Source organism: Pongo abelii, chromosome 17 (assembly GCF_028885655.2).
Source record: "Pongo abelii isolate AG06213 chromosome 17, NHGRI_mPonAbe1-v2.0_pri, whole genome shotgun sequence".
Lineage (NCBI taxonomy): Eukaryota > Metazoa > Chordata > Mammalia > Primates > Hominidae > Pongo > Pongo abelii.
The window spans coordinates 78,151,562-78,175,619 of NC_072002.2; the positions used below are offsets into that span (position 1 = coordinate 78,151,562).

Here is a 24,058-nt window from a genome sequence, read left to right on the forward strand (position 1 = left end):
GAAAGTTACATTAAACCAATTTCCTGTGCAGAGAACTTACTTGTATTTTTTAAGAACAGTATGATCCTCTGTCAAGTTTCCCTTTTTGTAAAACCAAAACAAATGCATAAGGCAACGATCCCATCAATCTTCAGCACTCTCTGGTTATAGCTGCTTTGAAACTTCCCAATGAATCAGGAGTCGGGGGGAGAAGGAGTAAAAATTAGGAGGATTTCCAGATCGATTCCCAGACTTCTGCTTCACAGAAATGTCAATCCGCAGGAATCCCACCCGGAGATCTCAAGAGCTCGAGAAAAAAAAAGGCAGCGGCGGCGGCAGATGAATTACAATTTTCAGTCCGGTGTTCGCAGAAGTCCTGTGATGTTTTCCCCTTCTCGGCAATTTACACGCGCGCACACACGCGCGGGCACAGGCATGAATCTCTATCCACGGGACCGCTTCACGCCTCCCCAGGAGAGAGACAAGGGAGAGGGACGATGAAGGAGCCGCGGACGGGGGCAGGAATCCTCTTCTGATTAAACTCCGAACAGCAAATGCATTTTCCGAAAAGCTGCTGGATAAATGAGGGCAGGACGCGCCTGGCCCGCCGGTGCCGAGCGCTAGAAGCCCGCGCTGTGTGTGGTGCGGCGAGGGGTGGGGAGAAGGAGGTGGTGGGGGAGGGTTTTATTTTTTCCCTCTTTTCCTAAAAAGGATGACTGCTACGAAGTTCTCCCCCCTGGACCCCCTCTTCCGCTGCACCCCACCGGCGCACCCCGCCTCCGGGCTGCGCACCCTTTCTCCTCCTCCTGGTCCTGCGCGGCGGCGGCCGCCTCCCGGAGCTCCCGCCGCGCAGCCCGCTCCGAGTGCTGACGGCCGCCGGCAGGGAGGGCCCCGCGCCCCGGCACCTTCGCTGGCAGCGGCGGCGGCGGCAGCGCGGCGGGGCCACGGAGAGCGGCGGGCGGGAGCTCGGCGGGCTGGCGGGCGGGCGGCGCGGAGGGGCGGGCGCGGGAGGAAGGGGGCGGGAGCGGGGCGGGGGTGCCTGTCCTCTTACTTCATTCTCTGCACAGCCCGACCGGTTTCCTGTGCGCAACGTCACACGGTTCATTCAAAAAAAGAAGAAAGAAAGAGCCCTCCTCGGAGCCACCCGACCGCCCCCTCCGCCCCGCTCCCTGGCCCGGGTTAAAGGCGCCGCGGCAGGCCCGGGAGTGGCGCGTCCCGCTGGGGGCACATGGCGCGCTGGGCCGCGGCCGGGGAGGGCGCGCCCGGACCGGCCACCCGCCCGCTCCGCTGCGCCCGCGGGGCCCGGCCAGTGGGTGGCGCGGGCGGCACAGGCCTCCCGCGCGGCCGCGGCGCGGTGGGTGTGCGCGGGGCCTTCTGCTCAGGCCTGCGGCGGGCCGAGCGCAGACTTGGTGGTCGCTGGGGTCCGCGACGGGGTGGGGGCTCCCGGGGAACCGCACGCGGCCGGGCCGGGCGGGCGACGGAGCGCGGAGGGGGGCGGCTGGCGGGAGGGTGCGCCATGAAAACAAGGGCTGGAAAAGCGCCGGGAACCGCCTGGACCCTTTCTGGCCGTGTGTGTGTGTGTGGAGTGTGCGTGTGTGTGTGTGTGTGTGTCTCGCCTGGACCTTTTCTAGCCGTGTATGTGGGATGTGTCTCGCCTGGACCTTTTCTAGCCGTGTGGACCTTTTCTAGTGTGTGTGTGTCACCTGGACCCTTTCTAGCCGTGTATGAGAGTGTGTACACGCGCCTACACACACACACACACACACACACACACAGGTTGTGTTACCGGCGCTCGGCCGCCGGGGGAAGACCCAGGCCAATGCCGCCCCCCACCGCCCCCAGCAGTGGGACCTCAGCGCTGCCCTACTGTGAAGAGAGGCGACTCTGCACGTTTTAAGCAATGTCTAGGGACGCCCCGAGCGTGGTGTTTACTTTCAAGTAGCTTCCTAGGTGTCCGCGCACTACACACGCACGCGCATCCCCGCCGGTGTCCACCTGAACACCTAGTCCGTGGCCCAGGCCATGCAGAACTCAGCGCTCCAGGGAAGGGGTTTATCAAGGGCTTTAAGATAGTTTAAGTCAATGTTTTCCCTCTGTCCCTAACACCTTTTACACTGGTTTAGTGCTACAAGATGAGGAGTTTCATATAGTAACTTTCAGGCCCACCGTCCTAACGCTGGGGTGGGTGGGCTCCTAAAGGTCTCCACCTTTGCCTCATAGCCAATCCCAGGTGGCCGCACTTTCTCAAATGAGGTACGTAGATACACACATACACATTCACACTCGCAGATGTGTGTACGCGCAAGCAGACAGTTTTAAATTAATCTGCATGAATATCCCCTAGCAAAAAAGGACAAGAGGACAAACAAGTTGCACGTGTGTATTTTTAGCTCCAAGGGTCTTTGACAAATAAAGCACCAAGAAAAAAAAAAGGTCTTCTAGAAGCACAGCGGCTTACTTAATAGGGCTCGAGTGCAAATATATAAGGGACACTGGATTATTGGGGTCAAGAAAGATGACAAATGAGTATTACAATATGTACAAATATGCTGTGACTTTTTTTTTTTTTTTTTTTTTTTGAGACAGAGTCTTGCTCTGTGGCATCGTTGAGGCTGATGTGCAGTGGTGCGATCTCAGCTCACTACAACCTCTGCCTCCCCGGCTCAAGCAGTTCTACCTCAGCCTCCTGAGTAGCTGGGATTACACGTGCACGCCACCATGCTCTGCTAATTTTTGTATTTTTAGTGCAGACGGGGTTTTGCCATACTGGCCAAGCTGGTCTCGAACTCCTGACCTCGTTATCCGCCTGCCTCGGCCTCCCTAAGTGCTGGGATTACAGACATGAGCCACCGTGCCCTGCCTGACATCTTCTTTATTATGTCTCATTCCTACTCTAAAATCAAAACATTCTTTAAAAAGCCAAAAAAGCATACCAAATTATGATTTTTTTTATTTTTACTTAGTTGGTCTTTTTTTTTTTTTTTTTTTTTTTGAGAGATGGCTTTTGCTATGTTGCCCAGGCTGGACTCGAACTTCTGGGCTCAAAGGATTCTCCCACCTCAGCCTCATGAATAGCTGGGACTATATGCACTGCCATCTGTCTCGGGTGTTTTTATTTTATTTCTTCATTTATTGTATCCCATCAGCCCAACAAGCCAACTTCTCTCACACAGGAATGGGTGCCTGGGTACAAATTTCTTATCCAGGCAAGAGGGGATGAAAGGAGATCCTCCTTCTTGCCTTTCTGAGGGTTGGGACAGAGTCCCTTTTATGCGCATGGGAGGTGTTCTGGTCTGGATAGACACTGGGTATAGATTGACCTAGAATATATGTTCTCACATAAATTCATACCAGTTCCACAACATTATGGTTTAGAAATCTTGAAAGCATATTTTAAAGCCCCAAAATTACCTAAGAGGAATTGAAAGGCTTCAAGCTCCTAATACTCAGCATATGAGTGAGGAAATGATAGGACAGACCTGCAAAAGAAACTGTACTTCTGCAAAGCGGGCAGCCAGAAGGAAATGGATCCCCTACTCCCAGAGAAAGAAAAGCTTACTGATTTTCGTCTTCCTTTGCTCCCACAGAGCCTCACTCTATGGATTTTCCCAGACTAATTCCTTATGTGGCATCTTGGCTATAATCAATCTTGAGACAGGTCTGTATTGCAGTCTTTGGCTAGGGGTTGTATTTTCCCTGGGAATGTTCTAGATACTCTTTCAAATGAAAAAGTGAAACCATTCCTGTGTTCAGATTCCATGTTTATTAGATTCCATTTTAAAGCATAAGGGCAAGTATTCCCAGGAAGTATGTGACATTGACTATTCGTCTTTGGGCAATGCTGAGGTGGGGGAGGGAACACCAGCCTGAGGCAGGAGTAACTGGATTTGAATTCTAGATCTATGCCTGAGACCTTACAACAACCTTACAAACATATGCACAGTGGACTTTTCACTTTCCAAGATGTTTTCCACTTGTAGGAGCCAATGGATGACCCTTTTGGCAGCTTTGCCTGGTTGGATTCTACAAGTAGCGTGGCACCAGGAAGAGAAAAAAAACAAGATGCAGGGAATGGAGATTGTATCAAGAGTCTGAATGGCCTGTGTTTTCTTTCGGTCTTCATTCCCCAGGCCACCAAACAAAAAGCTTTTGATTGCCAGTTTTCGCCACCTGCTGGTTGCTTCACAGCATTACTCTCTTCATCCATCCAAGAAAGTTCTTTCATCCATCATCAATACAAATGTTCTCCAAGTTTATGAAATTCAAAAGGTACATTATTCTAACATGAACATACTAATGTTTAATATACGTATGTATCGGTCAGGTGTGGTGGCTCATGCCTGTAATCTCAGCACTTTGGGAGGCTGCGGTGGGTGGATTGCTTGAGGCCAGGCGTTTGAGACCAGCCTGCTCAACATGACAAAACTCTGTCTCCACAAAAAATATAAAAATTAGCTGGGCATGGTGGTGTGTGCCTGTAGTCCCATCTACTCTGAAAGCTGAGATAGGAGGATCACTTGAACCCAGGAGGTGGAGGCTGTAGTGAGCTGTGATCACGCCACTGCACTGCAGCCTGGGTGACAGACTGATACCCTGTCTCGAAAAAAAAAAAAAAAAAAGAAAACAAAAGAAAAAAAAAATGTGTGTGTATCAAATCTTCCCAGCTAGTAAACTTTTTATTGAAACTTTGTGTCGAATGAGACTATTAACAGGATATTGATAACTAATAGGTCAGATGGAAGAGTAAACCATGGCCCCAACCTGAAATGGAAATTAATCCATAAATAAAATGAGCTGACTAGAGAGAATAAAAACAAGTAGTCCATATAGCTTGCATAAAAGAAAAATGAGGCCAAGCACAGTGGCTCATGGCTGTAATCCCAGCACTTTGGGAGGCAGAGGTGGGCGGATCACCTGAGGTCAGGAATTCAAGACCAGCCTCACCAATATGGTGGAACCCTGTCTCTACTAAAAATACAAAAATTAGCCAGGCGTGGTGGCGGGCACCTGTAGTCCCAGCTACTCAGGAAGCTGAAACAGGAGAATTGCTTGAACCCGGGAGGCAGAGATTGCAGTGAGCCAAGATCATGCCACTGCACTCCAGCATGGGTGAGAGAGCGAGACTCCATCTCAAAAAAAAAAAAAAAAAAAAGAGAACTAAACTGCTTAAAAAATAACTTCTCAGCCGGGTGCAGTGGCTCACGCCTGTAATCTCAGCACTTTGGGAGGCCGAGGTGGACGGATCACGAGGTCAGGAGATCAAGACCATCCTGGCCAACATGGTGAAACCCTGTCTTTACTAAAACTACAAAAATTAGCTGGGAATGGTGGCAAGTGCCTGTAATCCCAGCTACTCGAGAGGCTAGGCAGGAGAATCACTTGAACCAGGAAGTCAGAGGCTGCAGGGAGCCAAGATCGTGCCACTGCACTCCAGCCTGGAAACAGGGTGAGACTCTGTCTCACAAAAATAATAATAATAATAATAACTTCTCATAGCCTTAGATTAGCAATCCAAAATGCCAGTTTCCAATTTCAAGAATCTTATACATTCTAAATTTGTGTGGTAAGTAGTGCCATGCTCTTTCAAATGGTTTGCATACATTGCCAGCAAGCATTATATAAGCCCCAGTCATGCTTTTTTTTTCCCAGTCATTTTTGCTTCAGAGCCTGTCTACTGCTGTAAGTGATCACATCCAAGTCATCCACTCTGTGCCTGAAAGTCATTCTTGTCATAACCAGGAAACTCTCTTGGTTTCTAAGTTAAGCCTTGGTTTAACTTAGAAATCCACCTAACTTAACTCACCTAACTTAAGTGGATCCTAAACCTAAAAACAAAACAAAAAAAAATCGGAATAATTGAGCAATAATCTTTGAAGCTAGGCAATGAACTACAAATAAATCATTCTGCTGTACAAGTTTAATAGTGGGCAAATAATATTTACTTTTGGTTTACAATGGAAAGCATAGGAAATTAATTTGTGATTTCTTTTCCATTTCTAATCAATAACTTGGTGCTTAAAGTGAAATAAGCTAAGGGTAGGAACTTGTCAATTTTTCAAATGCCTACTGCTCTCGTTGGACTGAAACTGCAGTGATAGAACCAAACAAGGTATAATACCATAGTACCAGGAGGGCTAGGTGAGTAATTTACATTCTTACGTGTAATAACTAACTTTTTTTCTCTTATGCTATTTAGCACACAGCACGTCTCCAAGGTATTAACTGATAATGAACACAATTCTAAACTTTAAGGTTAATATGTTTCCTAGAGCTGCCATGACAAAATACCACAAATTAGGTAGCGTAAAACAACAGAAATTTATTCTCTCACAGCTCTGTGGGCTGGAAGTCAAAAAGCAAGGCGAAAGCAGGCCCATGCTTTCTCTGAAGCTTGGGTACAGTCTGTTCTTGCCTCTCCCTAGCTTCTGGTGGTGGCCGGCAATCCTTAATGTTCCTTGGCTTGCAGCCTCATCACTCCGGTCTCTGCTTCCGCCATGACCTGTGGGGCTCTGTTTTCTCCCATTCTTCTGAGGTCACCAGTCATAATATTGGATTCAGGCCCATCACAGTCACCTCATCTTAACTTGATTGCATCTGTACAGACCTTATTTCCAAATAAGGTCATATTCACAGGTACCGGGGGCTGAATTTAAATATCTTTTGGGGTGACACAATTCAATCCATCACAATATATATCTAATATGACATTTTTAAAACTAATGAGGATCATTGACTCCAAGGCCTAAAGACTCAGCAATATTAGAACTGAGTTTCAAGGGCTACCGTGACCTCTCTAAAGCTAAAATCTGGCTATTTCATATCTCCACTCAAAGTTCTTGAAAACCTAAAAATCTTAACTCTTCACATGGAATGATCTGGCCCAATCCTTTGTCAACCCCCTCCCTACCCCTCATCTCTTCCTTTTCCCTTCTTGCAACTATATCCATTTTTTGTGGTTTCTGGAATATGCCAAGGTCTCTCATGTCTTTTGCTTTTGCACATCCACCAGTCTCCCTGAACTGTACCCAACTTTTTCACCTGGCAAATTCATTTCTTTAGTTTTGGCTGAAGAACTTCCTCCTCTGTAAAGCCATCCCTGCTGTTTCTGGGCCGTCTTAACATTCCTTCTGTGCTGCTAGAAGACATTTAGTACAGGGCTAGATGCCTAAAAATCACAATCAAGATTCTCATCCTGGCTTCACCGCTGAGTAGCTGTGACCTTGAGCCAAGTATTTAAGCTTTCAGTGCCTGTTCCCTCATTTGTAACATGGAAATATAAGTAGTACTATTCTTGGGGTTAGCTTGTGATTTCATTGAGTTAATAGATGTAAAGCACTCACAAGTGACTGGCACCTGTTTTCAGTGTTGGTTATGGTATCTTAATCACCGCTGTTCTCAGATCAGTGTAATCTCTGGCATATGTCCTTCTCACTAGATTATAAACTATTTGAGGGCAGGGATCATATTTTTCCTTGGAGCCTTTCCAGCTTAGAACAGTGCTTAGCATACAAATATTTGAAGCCTAAAATTCAGAGGCTCCAAGCCAAAGAAGAAAATGGGGAATGGTTCCTCTTTGTCTAACAGACTTGTAAGGATATAGCAGAGCCATCTGAGGGATGAAGGATGGGAGAAGGTGAAGAAACAAGAAATGTAATTGCCATGAGGAAGGAACAAGTTGTTGATATAGAATTGTATCCCCAGCACCTGATACCAAGCTCATCATTGGTACCCAACAAATATATGATGGATGAGGCAAAATGGAGGTTACAAAATCAGGAGTGTAACAGAAATCAAAACATAATTTTGGGCCGGGCGCAGTGGCTCACGCCTGTAATCCCAGCACTTTGAGAGGCCGAGGCGGGCAGATCACCAGGTCAGGAGTTCAAGACCAGCCTGGCCAACATGGTGAAACCCCGTCTCTACTAAAAATACAAAAATTAGCTGGGCGTGGCGGCGCATGCCTGTAATCCCAGCTACTCAGGAGGCTGAGGCAGGACAATTGCTTGAACCAGGGAGTCGGAGGTTGCAGTGAGCCAAGATCATGCCACTACACTCCAGCCTGGCGACAGGGCAAGACTCCATCACAAACAAACCAACAAAACACATAATTTTGTCCTTTAACTATCCAAACAAAAATTACAGATATAATATCACATGCCATTTATGTATATAAATTGCTCAGATGTAAAGAAAGATTAAGATTGCAAACCACGATGTCCAAGAAATCTCTTCCCAATGTTCCAAAACCTTTCTGTTTACGAACTGATAAATATCAAGGCATGTTCTTTTCCATATCAGTCTTGTATAATTTGCTGCCCGTCAGGATCTGGGAGATATTACATGATTGGAATATCAGGTTTTCGTTTAAAGTATGAGAAATATATTTGTATAGAAAACATATTTGTTTAAGAAATTTTGCCAAATTCACATTTCTTAAACTTTTACTCATATATCCCACATCATAGTGATACAAACAGAACCTACTTGAAACAAGAGCTCAGAATACCAAGTATTTACTCCACAAATATTACTTCCTAAAAAATGATAAAAATCAGGCCTGGTGAAATGCTTAGTATGCAAAGTCAGGATAACATTATAGACAACATTTATGTTTTGCCCAAATGGTCTCTTAAAAAACACAAATTTCTAGATAAATAAGTTTGCAAATCTGTAAGTCTTGTTCCCCATTTATTTTTTTGTTGTGATTCAGAAATACAAGGTATGAAAATTAGATTACAATTCTGCCACAAAAGCCTCTAAAGTAGCAAACACAACTTTGTGTATCAAAATAGCCATGTGCACTTTTATCGATTAAAAAGTCTTTAGAGTTATCACATCAAACAAGTGTAAAATATAATAGCTACTATCTCCCCTTCAAAATTGCAAATCCACAGTTACTGCACTGAAGTATAATCCGAAGCGCAAGATTTAGTCCAGAATATGGAAGGTTCTGGTTGGCAGGTACTTTTTAAAGCTGACTTACTAAGAACTAAAAGAAATGAGAAATATACAAAGCATCTTATGTCAAAGAGTATGAATATTTAAAAGTGGCCTCAAGTGAGTAATACATGTTTAAATTAGAACATGATGTAATTAAATGTTTATGTAATTTAGCAAAAAATATATATATAATTGCTTTCTTCTAGAAAGATAAAGACATAAAATTCTTTGAACCGAAGCAATATTACCAAATGTTTTCATCACCTAAATACTACAATCTCTCAAAATTTCACTTACAATGATCAATAATATATGGTTCAACAGATCCAGATAAAGATTTTTTTTTTGAGACAGTCTCGCACTGTCACCCAGGCTGGAGTGCAGTGGCGCAATCCTGGCTCACTGCAACCTCTGCCTCCTGGGTTCAAGCGATTCTCCTGCCTCAGCCTCCTGAGTAGCTGGCGCCCGCCACACACACAGGCGCCTGCCACCGTGTCCAGCTAATTTTTTGTATTTTCAGTAGAGACGGGGTTTCACCATGTTGGCCCGGCTGGTCTCGAACTCCTGACCTCGTGATTCGCCCGTCTCAGCCTCCCAAACTGCTGGGATTACTGGCGTGAGCCACCGTGCCCCGGCCAGAGAAAGATTTATAACTAAATATATAGAAAAGAATAATTCCCATGATTTTGTTTTTGTAAAAAGAAACAAGGATTGTTTTCTATATATTTTTCAATTATGAAGTCCTTGAACATATTTGGGGATTTTTATGGCTCAATGTTAATTTTTTAATATACTTACAAATACATTATAATAAAATAATACAACCAAATCAAAAAGCAGTGACTTAAAAACTGAAATTCACAAAATGAGCTGTTCTTGGCTACATACAGAAGGCCAACATTTAAACTGAATTATAATTAAACGTTTACTGCCATAGGTAATATTTACGCACTTCTGGGTCCAATAGAAGATGTTGAATCAATGTGATCCTTTAAAAACAGAGTCATTAGTTTCCATAACAATCACACTCAGGGTTGGTTCTTTTTTTCTTCCCCCAGCAGAAAAACACGTTCAAACATTGAACCAAAAAATATAAAAAATAGAATTTGCCTTGTAATATTTTCATGTTTTGGATGAAGTCAGCCCATTATGTGAGGCTGCTTAAATGCCTACAGCCCCTTACCCAAAACCCGTTGGGCTGGATATGTTTCAGAATTCATAATCTTTGGGGTTTTAAAAAGGCAATATGGACATATTTTGAATATTACAAAACACCTCCACAGCATCTAAGGGAAAACCGATAATCAAATCCATGGATATTTCTTCAGGGAAAATTAAGTCACAATGAAGTAGCATAAATAAAAAGTACAATACTCTCACATCAGTTCAAGCCAGATTTTGCTGCCAAATGAATTACGGTATCAAATTAGAAAAACACAAACCAACTTAGATTCCAAAGTTTTTTTGCTAAGGGACTGTAGCCCTTTAACATCTGTGACAAGGAAATTTCTTCTCTGACATGAGGTCTCTACAAATCTGCTCTCATATTTCAGTGGAAATCGGGATAGGGACAATTGTCTTCTACCGCAAAACAGGGGCTCTCAACAGGTGCTCTTAAATTTATTCGGGTAGTAGATTACCATCTCACTGGAGGCAACAGGTTCTATGAGGATGATTTGAAAAAATATATTGAAATAACTATTTAATGTTATTAAATCAGATACCTTCTTGGACTAGATTCTAATATAGATCAGCAGTAGAAGGTGCCAACATTCGAGGAACATTTATGAGAAAAGAATAAAACTGAGAAACATCCGGACATTAATGCAATTGTTTTCTGCAAATTATAAAAAGTTATGATTCCATTTTAGCAGCTGCACAATGCAACTCAATATAATCTGCAAACTTTGGCTCTGTAAGACTGAAAGATTTATGAAACCATTCTGGCATCAACCCATCCTTACAAGCTGCAATGAAATCATTCCAAGCAATTTATATATTAAATAATAATTTATTCTGTATCTATCAGTGTTTAAAATATGCTATTCTCAGATCTTAATAAAAACATGGGTTAAAGCCATAAAACATCTTATTTTTTAAAAAGTTAAGTCATTTAAAGCAAAAAAAAGGTTTGCTATAATTTTTAGGTCTTCAATTTTTGTATAGCGTTTTTATGTTTTTTAAGTTTTATTTTACAATTTAAGAAAGTTTCCTCTTCAAAAACCGAGGTCTTTTCTCACCGAAGTGATCTGGAATGTGCTACCATATATGCAAGTAAGACGGGTTACAAGATGAAGGTGAAGGCAGCTCTCCTCAAGTCAGAGGAGTGCGAACAATGAGCAGGATACAACGGGGAATGTTGGCTAAAACTCATCAGAGGCACTTGCTGTCAAAATCCACTAATGAACACAGATCCTATAACCTGGAAACAACATTTAGGGGCCAAGAGGGTTTCCAGGGCTACAGAGTTAGATGAGTGGGCTTCCTTAGCATGTGGTATGAAAATAATGTCCACAGGTTCAGTGGGAGAGTCACATAAAGAACAGGTGATCATTTTATTTCAAAAGCAACTCTCTTCAAAATCAGCCTTGTCTTTTTTTCTTAATGAGCAAACTTTATACCATCATCAGCCTTTCCTAAAAGCTACATATATGCTCTGAGAAAAATGTCACACTTTTTAATTTTTTCATTTGCTTTAATTAATTCATGAATTAAGTTAAAAAGTCAAGTCAAAAATTTTAGCTGGTCTTTTTTTCTTTTCTTTTTTTTTTTTTTACAAAAATATTACAGCAGTATAAGCAAAATTGGAAAGGAAGAGATGGGAAAAACAAGTAGATGCTAAAATGGGATGGGTGAACTTCAGGTCATCATGGTTATTGAAGGAACTGTAAATTCTTAAACTTCTAGATTTTACTGCTCTTCAGAAAACATTTAAGGAGGCTGCCTCTCCCCATGAATGAGAAATGAAACATTCCCTAAGCATTTGAGTCTAAAGAAGACAAGAAAGCATTGCTTTTCCTACTGGAAAATCTCTCTTTACCTCCCATTGCACTGCCCTCTCCCGTCCCCCTCGTAGCTTTATGGGATCAAAGAGAGAGAAGCCATGAGTTTCCACCAGCAGCAGAGTGAGTCCTGAGCACAACACAGGGCTGTCAGTGACATTCAGACTCACTGGCAATGGGTCCAACTCATCTTGAATAAAATACACAAAGAAAGAGAGAGACAGAGAGAGAGAGAGAGAGAGACAGAGAGAGAGAGAGAACCCTAGAAACTGAAAATTGTTTTTTTATGGAAGGTTTAAACAAAGTCCTCAAGATTTCTTTATGTGCCAGAAAGTACATTTCTGGACTTAATCTCTAGGGGGGCAAAAAGGAATAAATAGAAAAAAATTTAATGATCATTCTGGAATCCTGTTCTTTGCCTTGTTCACATGCTATTAATTCTCATACCTTCACCTCTCTACCACAAAGCCTAGAAAAATCAAATGGTCTCCTATTCCATATTTGCATAGTATTAATAATATTGTCAGGAGGTGAACTTCTAGCCCCTTGCTTGCAGCTACATTTCTGAAGAGCACTGGTCCAATCTGACATATTCGAAAACAATATATAAGTGTCTATAGGCCAAAAATTGGGTCCCATTTAGCAGCAAGCTGTTCAAATTATTTGGAAACAGTCTTCTTCCAAGGGGTAAGAAGATTAGGCAGTTTTGTCTGCATTTTCAGATTTTTCTCTCTGCATCATGCAGCGACGAACTATGCTGTCAAAACTTCCAAGGTAAAACAAAGCAATAGTGCGGAAAAGGCCCATGGTGACCACCTGCAAGATAAAGAGAGAGCTTTTAGTGCATCCAACGGTACAAGACTATTTCAAGGTACCTAGGTCTCTAATAAACAGTTTCTAAGACAAATCTTCTAGTCTGCTCTAAGGATGAATATAATGAAAACTCTGTAATGTCGGTAAGCTGTGAGAACAGAATGTGTGTGCTCTGCACCGCTGGACAGCCCAGATACATAACAAAATATTTGTCCAATTAATAAATTCAAACCATAAGCAGAACAAAATATATATTGCTTGCAGTCTTAGGGTTATAATAGCTTTAAAAAGATCCACTGCAGCATCTCAAATAGCCAAACTAGAATCAAGGCTTTTTTGGTTTGCAATTTATGTTCTGAGCGTGAAAGCAAAACCCCTATACTAGGTGCTGTGAACACTGTGGTGAGAGACACAGTCCCTGCCCTCAATGAGCTTATTCTCAGGCTGGAAAGACAAGTAAAATTGAAACTACTGCCTCAGGGTTGAGACCCGTGATTACTGATATCCTGTTGCTCAGGATGGAGTGCAGTGGCATGACCACGGCTCACTATAGCTTTGACCTCCCAAACTCAAAGGATCCTCCTGGCTCATCCTCCCAAGTAGCTGGGACCATAGGCATGAGTCCCCGTGCATAAGAGAATAGAAAAATCAGGCTGGGCGTGGTGGCTCACGCCTGTAATCCCAGCACTTTGGGAGGCCGAGGCGGGTGGATCACGAGGTCAGGAGATTGAGACCATCCTGGCTAACACGGTGAAACCCCATCTCTACTAAAAATACAAAAAAATTAGCCGGGTGTGGCGGCGTGCGCCTGTAGTCCAAGCTGCTGGGGAGGCTGAGGCAGGAGAATGGCGTGAACCCAGGAGGCAGAGCGTGCAGTGAGCTGAGATGGCGCCACTGCACTCCAGCCTGGGTGACAGAGCAAGACTCCGTCTCAAAAAAAAAAAAGAGAACAGAAAAATCCCTTTGTTTTTTTCCCTACACCCTCAGAGCACTGAAGCCAGTCCTTGGATCTTCTGGAAAAAACAATATTTAAGGTGAGACCTGAAGGAAGATTAGAAGCTGGCAGGACACAGAGAAGATTCCAAGAAGAAGAAGACGGGTAAAGAAAGAAAGAAAAAAAAGAGCCTGGAAAGGTAAGTGGGGTAGGAGATCAGGTGGCTTATGGCATGCGATGGAAATTTTTTTAATTTTTAAATTCTTTTTAGAGACAGAGTCTTGTTCTGTCACCCAGGCTGGAGTGCAGGAGTATGATCATAGCTCACTGTAGCTTCAGACTTCTGGACTCAAGCAGAAGTCTCCCAGTTCCTAGGAATACAGGTACACACCACCACACCTGGCTTTCTTTTCTTTTACATTTTTTTGTAGAGACAGGGTCTCACTATGTTGCCCAGGCTGATCTCAAACTCCTGAGCTCAAGCGATCCTCCCGACTTGGCCTCCCAAAGTGCTGAGATTATAGGCATGAACCACCATACTCAGGTGCAATGGAATTTTTAAAGCTTTATCCTGATGGTATCAAGGAGTCATTGAATGTTTTCATGCAATGTATAGTTGCAGTTTAGAAACAACTGGTGTGGAAAATGTGAGATACACTCAAACGCATCCAGGGGGCCTGAGCAGGGGGTTGCAGACCATAGTGGTTGCAGGGACTATGCTTCTCCCTCAGGAGCAGCTGCCACCTGTGCTTGCTGATGACTGCCAGGTGAGAATGCAGACTCTGTGCAGCTAAACCTTCTGATTTTCCAAGAAAAGTCTGAAATCTGGACCTTTTATACAAAACCTAATTTTAAAACTATTTTAAAATCTTAAACACACACACTTATACCAGATGGACCAAACAAAACTGCTTTACAGGCCCATGGGAATCGTTTACAACCTCTGGCTCAAAAAGTGTGTAACTCAAGCAGGGGGCCTGCTGCAGCAACCCAGGCCTGGGCTCCAGAAGCATTGCCAGAACTGCAGAGAATGGAAGCATTTGAAGAACAGAGTGGCAAGGATGACAATGATCTCTGACGTGAGGGACAGAAGCAGGGGAGTCCAGGACAACACGCCAGATGTGAGCCACCATGCCAGCCCAAAAATTAAAACACAAAAGAATTCGTGCATTCGTTCAGCTCAGGGATTCTGGAGTTCCTACTAAGCGCCAGGCGCTGCCTGTTAGGGTACAATGGCAAACAAGAGGCGTGGGCCTGGTCCTCAAAGAGCTTACGTCTAACACAGTGTCAACCTCTAAGAGAATGGCAAGACAGTAGGTACATTACAGAGTGAAAAGAAAAGAGGGCTTGGGAAAGACCCTGAAGAAAACCAACAACTAAGTCATTTATATAAGTCTGAATGTGGCTGACTGCACAGAATTTAGTACTTGTTAACAACTATCCCATGGCTTTGTCTTTCCAGAGCATTCCCTCTATTGTAACCCCTACTTCATTACACTGCACTACTATCTTTTTTTTTTTTTTTTGAGACAGAGTTTTGCCCTTGTAGCCCAGGCTGGAGTGCAGTGGCTTGATCTCGGCTCACTGCAACCTCCACCTCCCGGGTTCAAGTAAGTCTCCTACCTCAACCTCCCAAGTAGCTGGGATTACAGGCGTCCGCCACCATGCCCAGCTTATTTTTGTATTTTTACTAGAAACAGAGTTTCACCATGTTGGCCAGGCTGGTCTCGAACTCCTGATCTTAAGTGATCCACCCACCTTAGCCTCCCAAAGTGCTGGGATTACAGGCGTGAGCCACCGCGCCCGGACTATTATCACCTTTTTGGTCAGTGCATTCCACTTGACTGTAAGCCCCTGAAGCTGGAGAGGTCGCCTTCCATCTGATTCCCCATGAGCAAGTACAGTGCCTAGCACACCAATGAAACACTGTGTTTCTTGGACAAAATAATAAATTCCATAAGCAAAGCAACTGTTTAATCCATGATTCGTGTCTCACTAAATTTAGCTGTGTGTGACCTGATTCACCTAGAAAAGGTTTTCTAGTCTAATATCCCAGTAGTTTTTAAGCAAGGCCACCCCTTACTCTAGAGGAGTATTCCATTTTCAAAACACATTGGAGCAGTGGTTCTCAGGTGAAAATCCAGGTTAACACCTCAACAGCAGAGACGGTGTTTTATTTCTCTATCTGCAAGGCCCGGCACTGAAGACTTCTTGCCAGTCTAAATTCCTGAAGTTATATCTTTAACCTATTTACTCATTCCTGGTGGAGGAAGAGGAAAAGTTGATAGCTCAATAAAAATACATTCTCAAATAAAGTTACTTAGTTTTCCCTTAACCTCTTCTCATCAAGGTTTGATGAAAGGCAGTTTTTCTCTTGTCCATCGGCCTGTCTGATTGCTAGCCTAGGCAGAGCTTACCTGCTGGAGCCCCTCAGTAATAGAAGTTACTGGAGCCATCCCACAGGTCAGGGCCGAGAGCATGTACCCATCTGAGCCAAGGGAACTGTTGAAATTTCCTTGCTAGAAGAGAAGAAAAAGAAGAGAAAGAAGGAATCCTAGTAATGTGGACGGAAATCAATCTGACACATCAGAAACAGTGGAGTGTGCTCGTTCACCTTAAGTGAGATAAAATGGTCACAAAGCATTGATCAGCACTCAGAAATGGACGCAGGGCCTTGGCAGATGGGCAGTTCTCAACAAGTGAGTCCACGGACCCCTGCGGGCCCCCGAGGACAAATGATTGTCCTAATAACACTAAGACATTCATTGTCTTTTCCACAGTGTGTTGTATGGAAAATACAGTTTTGCCTCTGCAAAACTGCAGAGACATGGGCAAGAATCACGGTGTTCTTGCCAAACTGTACTAGGAGTCATTGTCACCTGTACTACCACACGCACTCACAGTAATAAATGATACACAAAGAAAATACAAGTTCTAAAATTCTTTTAAAAATCAAAAAGTGTCAGTTTTGCTTTAAAATCCTCTTGATAAAGCAGCAAAATTCATCATTTTGTTCAATGGCAACCCTCGAGGACATGTCTTCTTAATACTCTGTGTGACAAATGAGAATGCACCCAATGCGCTTCCGCGGCACTGCATTCCAGGGGGGACAACTGCCTGGAACAAAAGTCCTTGTGCAGCTGCTGAAGTCGAGGGCTAAACTGCCACTTCTTTCATGGAGCGTCATTTGTATTTTTTACTTATTTATTTTTGACAAAATCTCACTCTGTGGCCCAGGCTGGAGTGCAGTGGTGTGATCTCTGCTCACTGCAACCTCTGCCTCCCAGGTTCAAGCGACTCTCCTGCCTCAGCCTCCCAAGTAGCTGGGATTACAGGCATGCGCCACCACACCCGGATAATTTTTGTATTTTTAGTAGAGATGGGGTTTCACCATGTTGGCCAGGCTGGTCTCAAACCCCTGAGCTCAAGTGATCCACCCGCCTTGGCCTCCAAAAGTGCTGGGATTACAGGCGTGAGCCACTGTGCCTGGCTGGAGAGCATAATTTTTATATGAAAGACCATTGACAGGAAATCTATGGTAATTCAGACTTCGGTATGTGGCAGACGTGCAGAAAATGAAGCAAGCAAGCACATCACTTCAGGAAAAACAACTGGCCACATGAGTCATCAATGTTAAAATCTGAGCCTTCAAGAAAAAATTAAGATTTGGAAAAACTAGTATCCACCATCATGAGACTGTCAGCTGCATACTTTTATGATAAGATCAGCAGTAATATCGATGAAAGCGATTTTTCTGATCACTCAGTCAACCCATATTTTCCAAATGACTAATGCATAATGTTACGAAATCATGAATGGTTAAAAGATCCATTCAAAGTACAAGACGGACCAATGGAATTTAATGTAACAGAGAACAAAACATTCATTGATGTAGTTTCCAATTCTATACTGCAACTAACCTTTAAGAAACTACCATTTGTTGAGTTTGGGTTTGATATCAAAAAAGAATGCCCATAATTATCTGAAAAGCCTAGTAAAATACTCTTCCCTTTCCCAACTCCGTACCTGTCTCAGGCCAGATTTTCTGTATATCCTTCCATCAAAACAACATTATTACAACAGATGGAATGCAGAAGCAGCTATTTGAATCCAGCTGTTAATGCAGACCTTAAAGCAACTGGTGAAAATGTGAACCAATGCCACTGTCCTCACTGAACTTTTGTTTTGAAAAGTAGTAAATTTTGTTTAAAAAAAGTCACTTTATATATATGTGACTTTATATATATATATACATATATGGAGTTTTGCTCTTGATATATTTTTTTTTTCTTTTTTTTTTTTTTTTTCGAGACGGAGTTTTGCTCTTGTTGCCCAGGCTGGAGCGCAATGGCTCAATCTCGGCTCACTGCAGTCTCCACCTCCTGGGTTCAAGCAATTCTCCTGTCTCAGCCTCCCAAGTAGCTGGGATTACAGGCGCACGTCACCACACCCGACTAATTTTTGTATTTTTAGTAGAGACGGAGTTTCATCATATTGGTCAGGCTGGTCTTGAATTCCTGACTTCAGGTGAGCCGCCCGCCTTGGCCTCCCAAAGTGCTGGGATTACAGGCACGAGTCACTGCGCCCAGCCATTTTTGTTATTTTTAATGAATCAATAAATATTACAAACAGCTTCCATTTCAAATATGGCAAATATCAATAAATATAGCCATGTAAATAAACGAAAGTTCTCTGGGGTTGTTGACAATTTGTAAGAATGTAAAGTGGTCAAGAGAAGAAAAGTTTGAAAACCACTAAACTAAATGAATACTGCCAAAATAGTAAGAGCTATTTAGCATCATTAGAAACACTGAATGGGCTGGGCACGGAGCTCACGCCTGTAATCCCAGCACTTTGGCCAAGAGGCTGAGGTGTGCGGATTACCCAAAATCAGGAGTTCGAGACCAGCCTGGCCAACATGGTGAAGCCCCATTTCTACTACAAATACAAAAAATTAGCCAGGTGTGGTTGTGAGCACCTGTAATCCCAGCTATTCAGAAGGCCGAGGCAGGAGAATCACTTAAACCCAGGAGGCAGAAGTTGCAGTGAGCTGAGATCGTGCCACTGCACTCCAGCCTGGGCAACAAGAGCGAAACTCCGTCTCAAAACAAACAAACAAACAAAACAACAACAACGAAAAACACCAAATGCATTTGCTTTGACCCGAGATAAGCAGGAAAAATAAAGTCTCACTTGTGCCATCTTCCTGGGTCTTTTAATGCACTCAGGACAAAGTTCTTCACACGTGTATATATTTCAACAGAATTCACTATTCTTATTCTGCTCAGTTCAGTCTAATGTGACAGCATTTATGCTACTTCAAGGCTGTCCACCATGTGCTGACACCTCTCATCCCAACGGTCCTAAAGATTTTCCAAATTCAGTGTGGGTCTGTGGTTTACAGACATCCCTCATAAATGTGTATTTTTCCGCATTAACAGAAATGTTGTCAAAAAGCATGAGGCACATATGTTGTTCTTCTACAAAACAGCACATCGTTTCTTAAAATACCATTTTTGATTCTGAATAAAAAAACATATCAACAGGGAAGACAGGAGGACAGGCCCATGGGGCTGGTGGCACTTTCTCATTAGCTAACTTTTGGGAAAATGATACTGGGAAGCAGGAATGGGAGAGAAAGCAGCCAGGTGTATAAAGGACATAGTATATATTGTTTACACTCACAGGAAAGTCTCATATTCTTTTTAAAGAACTGGTGTTTCCAGGCATCCATCTAGTAAACCTGTTCCTAAGGTTAAGGTACACAATCAGTTTTCAGGAGCCTACTCACTAATATGGAGTCAATAAAGCGTCTAAAAGAAGAAAAGTTGAGTCCAATATTAGATATGACAAATCTGACAGACTAAAAAATTCTAATAATTGATGTTCTGAAGTAAGTCCTTGGACAAATATCTTTTCAGAAATATAGTACTACAAATACAAACAGTACAGAAAACAAGGATTTTACTTACTATGGCATCTTTAACAATTTGTTTGGCCACCTGTTCTGGTTTGCACACAGATGTGGTCTCTGAAATAAGCCGAGTCTCCAAAGGCTAAAAGTGGAAAAAAATGTACATAACAATATCATGATTGCCCATTACATTAAAAATAAATTATTCTTACAGCCTCCTGATTTACAAATAATTCCAATTTTCTACCTTTGGGCAGATTCCTATTTTTAGAATAAGGTCCATCCGGATTCTAAATCAGTGTCTGCCTAGTTACTATGTAAAATTCTACCCAGTAGCTAACACAGGACAAGGAGGCCTCTGCCATTCTCTTAGAACATATGGAGTCTTGGCTCCACTGAGGACCGTCAAAGCTAGCGGGAGAACACATCACTGGATACAAGTTCAGAAAGACCCCTTCTTTCACTCCTCAGTGCTGGCCGGACACCTGAATGACGGTGCTTTTCTGTAGAGGCTAGACCTGTGTCCAGAGCAAGCCTGCTCCCAAGACCAGCAACTCCATTCTGACCATATTCCCAGGTCAGCAGAGGGCTGATCCCTGGGGATGAACCTGGTGCCCAAGGCAGGGACAGTCGCAACCCAGCCCCCATTCAACAACTGCAGATGCTTCTTAAAGGACCTGCTGAGGAGGCAAAAGCACAGGACACTGAAACAGAAGGAGCCACTTAGGAGACAACCCTGAGTGGTCCCTAGATGGGTTGCATGCTAGTTACCAGGCTGGAGCTGCAGACCCCAAATCTTAGCCTTTTCTTCCTCAAAAGGTCCATCTCAACTCTTACCTCACTCACAAAGCCTTCCCTAAATACCTAACTGGCAGTAACCTCTCTCTTTCTTCTGTGAACATTTCTGCTTTAATACACATTACAGCTACTTGTGCATTTGCACTTTACCTCCTAAGTTTCTTGTGGGCAGGGCCTTTTTTGTAAGAAATTATTAATCTTCGGCTTTTCTTTGTGATGCCTTGCATATGTGTGCTCAAAAATTATTTCAGTTAGTTCAGTTAGTTTCAGTTAGAAGTGTCAAACGAAAGCCTTAAACTGCATGAGACTGTAAACTTTACCATGTAAGCTTGAAGGAATTAAAGAAAATAAAAACCAGATTATATTTTCTTAAAATAGGAAAGTAAAGTATTTCATAAAGATCAAGTATTTCTTATGAACCTTTCTTAAGAGAAAGGCTGTTTTGAAGGAGCCACGATTCATTCTTCCAGATCCCCAGGCTGGCATAACCACACTAAATACACATAAGATTCTAAAGTACTATGGCGCCCCCTAAAGGGCCCACACATCAATGTAGAATTGTATTTACCCCAACAAGTCTGCCCAAAATTTTACTGAAGGGAAAAAAAACCCAACTTAATCAACATCGGAATCAAACCTTAACAGGGAAATCACCACCTTTTGTCAGCTTTGGCTTCAAACTAAAAGACTGCATACCAAATGTTGCAAAGCTGCTTAACAGATCTCTGCTTATTCTAAGACAGGACATTTGGCTTAAATTTACTTCTTTGAAATAGCAGTAATTTTTAAAAAGGCAGAGCCAAAGAGAAAAGAATAGGGGGAAAAAACCTAAATCACAAACATCTTTTTAAAAATATACAGTCTAGGGAGTTTAAGTGCCAATTTTTATGCTGCAGAGATTCACATTTACAAAGTATTGGTATGAAAAAGAAGAAAAAAATATAAAACTAAAATTGGCCACAGTTCAAGGTGGTAAGCTCTGATTAATTCCTTTCTTCCCGCTTCACCTATTCATTTGCTCAAAAAAGCAACTACTATGTGTCAAGGCAAAGGGAATATTCCGTTGAAAAAGTGTGAAGCTCATATTCAGCTCAGGACGACTGGCATTTTATATAAAAGATATGTCTGTTATAAGTGCTATGAGAAGCTTCTGTTATAAGATGTGATAAGTGAAATGGAGACTCAAATCATCAGACCCCAAGTCATCTCCTCTACAATGGGAAAAGATTAGCAGTTTACTAACCAGATTCTTAATTCTCACCACTAAGAGTAGTTATAAGGCACTTTGTGGAAACAGAAAAATTAAGCAAAAGTTGGCACATAGGTGGTGAGCTCCCCAGCCCTCCTGCCCTGCTTGGCTCCCACAACACAGACAGCAAGTCTTACTCTCCCAAAGGCAGAAGAAGACATGATTCCTCAGTAGGGAAACTGATCAAACTATGAGCAAAGTGAGCAGATGCTGGCATATGAGAGTCTTCTAATGAAGTGGCTGCATCCCCTCCTGATCATCCTATAGTAAACAGCTGAGAAGCTAGAGATTTACAATTGGCATTTTAGTGCGTCACTCTTAAATATGGACAATCAGGGATCACCAGACATTTCAGGAAGCCGGAAAAAACAACAACAGAGAAAAAGAAAGTAGGAGGAAATAAATAATACAAGATGTAGAAGAAATTTTCAAACAAAACAACAGCAACAAAAAAAAACAAGGCTAAACATCCAGAGTGAATATCCTTAGACGTAAGAGAAAATATGAAATCCATGAAATAAGGCAAGAAGCTATTTTTAAAAACTGTTTTAAATATTCAGAGAAAAGAGATCTAAAGTAATTTTTATGTAAGCCAGTAGAAATAAAGATTTCAACAAAAAGGTTTAAGGATAAAGCGAATAAAAAACTAGAAAGGAGAACAAAAGGCCCAAGAGATCAAAAAAAAAAAAAAAAGAGAGAGAAAATAGAAGGAAATTAGAGGATCAGTCCAGAAAGTTCAAAAATCTGAATAATAAATGCTCCAGAGAGAATGAACACTTGAAATACTTTGCGAAGAAAGAAGTGATAAAAGGAGTAATATAATAAGATGTCCCAGAACAAAAGTTGATAAAATAAAAGGGCTCATTTGAGTGTCTAGCATATGAAATGAGTCCATGCCAAAATCCATTAAATAAGGATTAAATTGTATCCATTAAAAAGGGATACAAGGTTTCCAAAATTAAATGGAAAAACAGGTTCTATACAAAAGGTTGGGAATCAAAATAGCATTGGATTCCACAGAAATTCTGGAAGCTGGAAATCAATAAATGCCCACAGAAATCTGAGCAAACATTATTTCCAAACTAGAAATCTGTACTTAACAAAACAATACATAAGAATAAAGAAAAATGGCCAGGCACGGTGGCTCATGCCTGTAATCCCTGCACTTTGGGAGGCCAGGGTGGGCCAGGAGTTGGAGACCAGCCTGGCCAACATGGTGAAACCCCGTCTCTACTAAAAAAATACACAAAAAATCAGCCGGGCATGGTGGCACGCACCTGTAATCCCAGCTACTCAGGAGGCTGAGGCACGAGAATCTCTTGAACCCAGGAGGCAGAGGTTGCAGTGAGCCAACATTGAACCATTGCACTGCAGCCTGGGTGACAGAGCAAGACTCCATCTCAAAAAAAAAAAAAAAAAAAAAAAGATTAAAATAAAAATAAAGGCATTTTCAGGCATGTCGTTTCTAAAACAATATTACCTCTGATGTGCCCTTTCTCAGAAAATTGGTGGAAAATATTATAGCTCCGCCAAAATGGGCAGATAAACCAAAAAAGTGAGAGTCATGGGCTCCGTCAAAGGGAGGGGAGAAGGGAACGTGCAGTGTGAGGTGAAGACAAGTCCTGAGACCACCGCTGGGTGGCAGATCTAGAACAGACCAGGAATGGGGATGACCCCAGGAGAAATGTCTGAGGAAAAAAGAATGAAACTAATAGAATGTCCAATGTGCTCACATAGATCAAAAGGAGAATCTCAGTTCTGTTTGAATCTGGGACTGAATTAGTTATAGATAATTACAAAGCTAAGCAAATGAAAAGGCAAGAAAGGAAATGTCACTATAGAATGGTCCAAGTGTGCATAATATTAATATAAGCACTAAACCTGATTTAACTAAAGAGATGGGAGGAGTACACAGGGAATGGGGAACAGACATGAGTCTTAATGTTTTTGTTTTGAAACAAGGTCTTACTCTGTTGCCCAGGCTGGAGTGCAGTGGCGCAATCTTGGCTCACTGCAGCCTGAACGTCCTAGGCTCAAACTATGTGATATGGTTTGGATCTGTGGCCCCACGCAAATCTCACGTCCAACTGCAATCCCCAATGTTGGAGGAGGGACCTGGTGGGAGGTCACTGGATCATGGGGGTGGATTTTCCTCTTGCTATTCTCGTGATACTGAGTGAGTTCTCATGAGATCTGGTTGTTTAAAAGTGTGTGGCACCTCCCCTCTCTCTCCTCCTCCTGCTCCGACCACGTAAGACGTACCTGCTTTCCCTTTACCTTTGGCCAAGACTGTAAGTTTCCTGAGGCCTCCCCAGAAGCAGCAGACTGTACAGCCTGTGGAACTGTGAGCAAATTAAACCTCTTTTACGTGTAAATTACCCAATCTCAGGTATTTATTTATAGTAATGCAAGAACAGACTAATACACTA

General features: G+C 42.7%; 2 protein-coding genes across 2 annotated transcripts in view; both read right to left on the minus strand.

Annotated features, from left to right (window-relative positions):
- BCL2 (BCL2 apoptosis regulator) overlaps positions 1-953 on the minus strand; it is a 199,103-nt gene extending 198,150 nt beyond the window's left edge. The window contains exon 1 of the mRNA XM_024236058.3: positions 41-953. The gene's annotated coding sequence lies outside the window, so the exon portion shown is untranslated. The remainder of the gene's footprint in view (positions 1-40) is intronic.
- A 7,681-nt stretch (positions 954-8,634) lies between these two features.
- KDSR (3-ketodihydrosphingosine reductase) overlaps positions 8,635-24,058 on the minus strand; it is a 40,885-nt gene continuing 25,461 nt past the window's right edge. Inside the window, exons 8-10 of the mRNA XM_024235861.3 lie at positions 19,641-19,724; positions 16,086-16,187; positions 8,635-12,737 (exon numbers count right to left, since the gene is read on the minus strand). Of these exons, the coding sequence (XP_024091629.1) occupies positions 12,618-12,737; positions 16,086-16,187; positions 19,641-19,724 (306 nt within the window). The 3' untranslated portion in view covers positions 8,635-12,617. The remainder of the gene's footprint in view (positions 12,738-16,085; positions 16,188-19,640; positions 19,725-24,058) is intronic.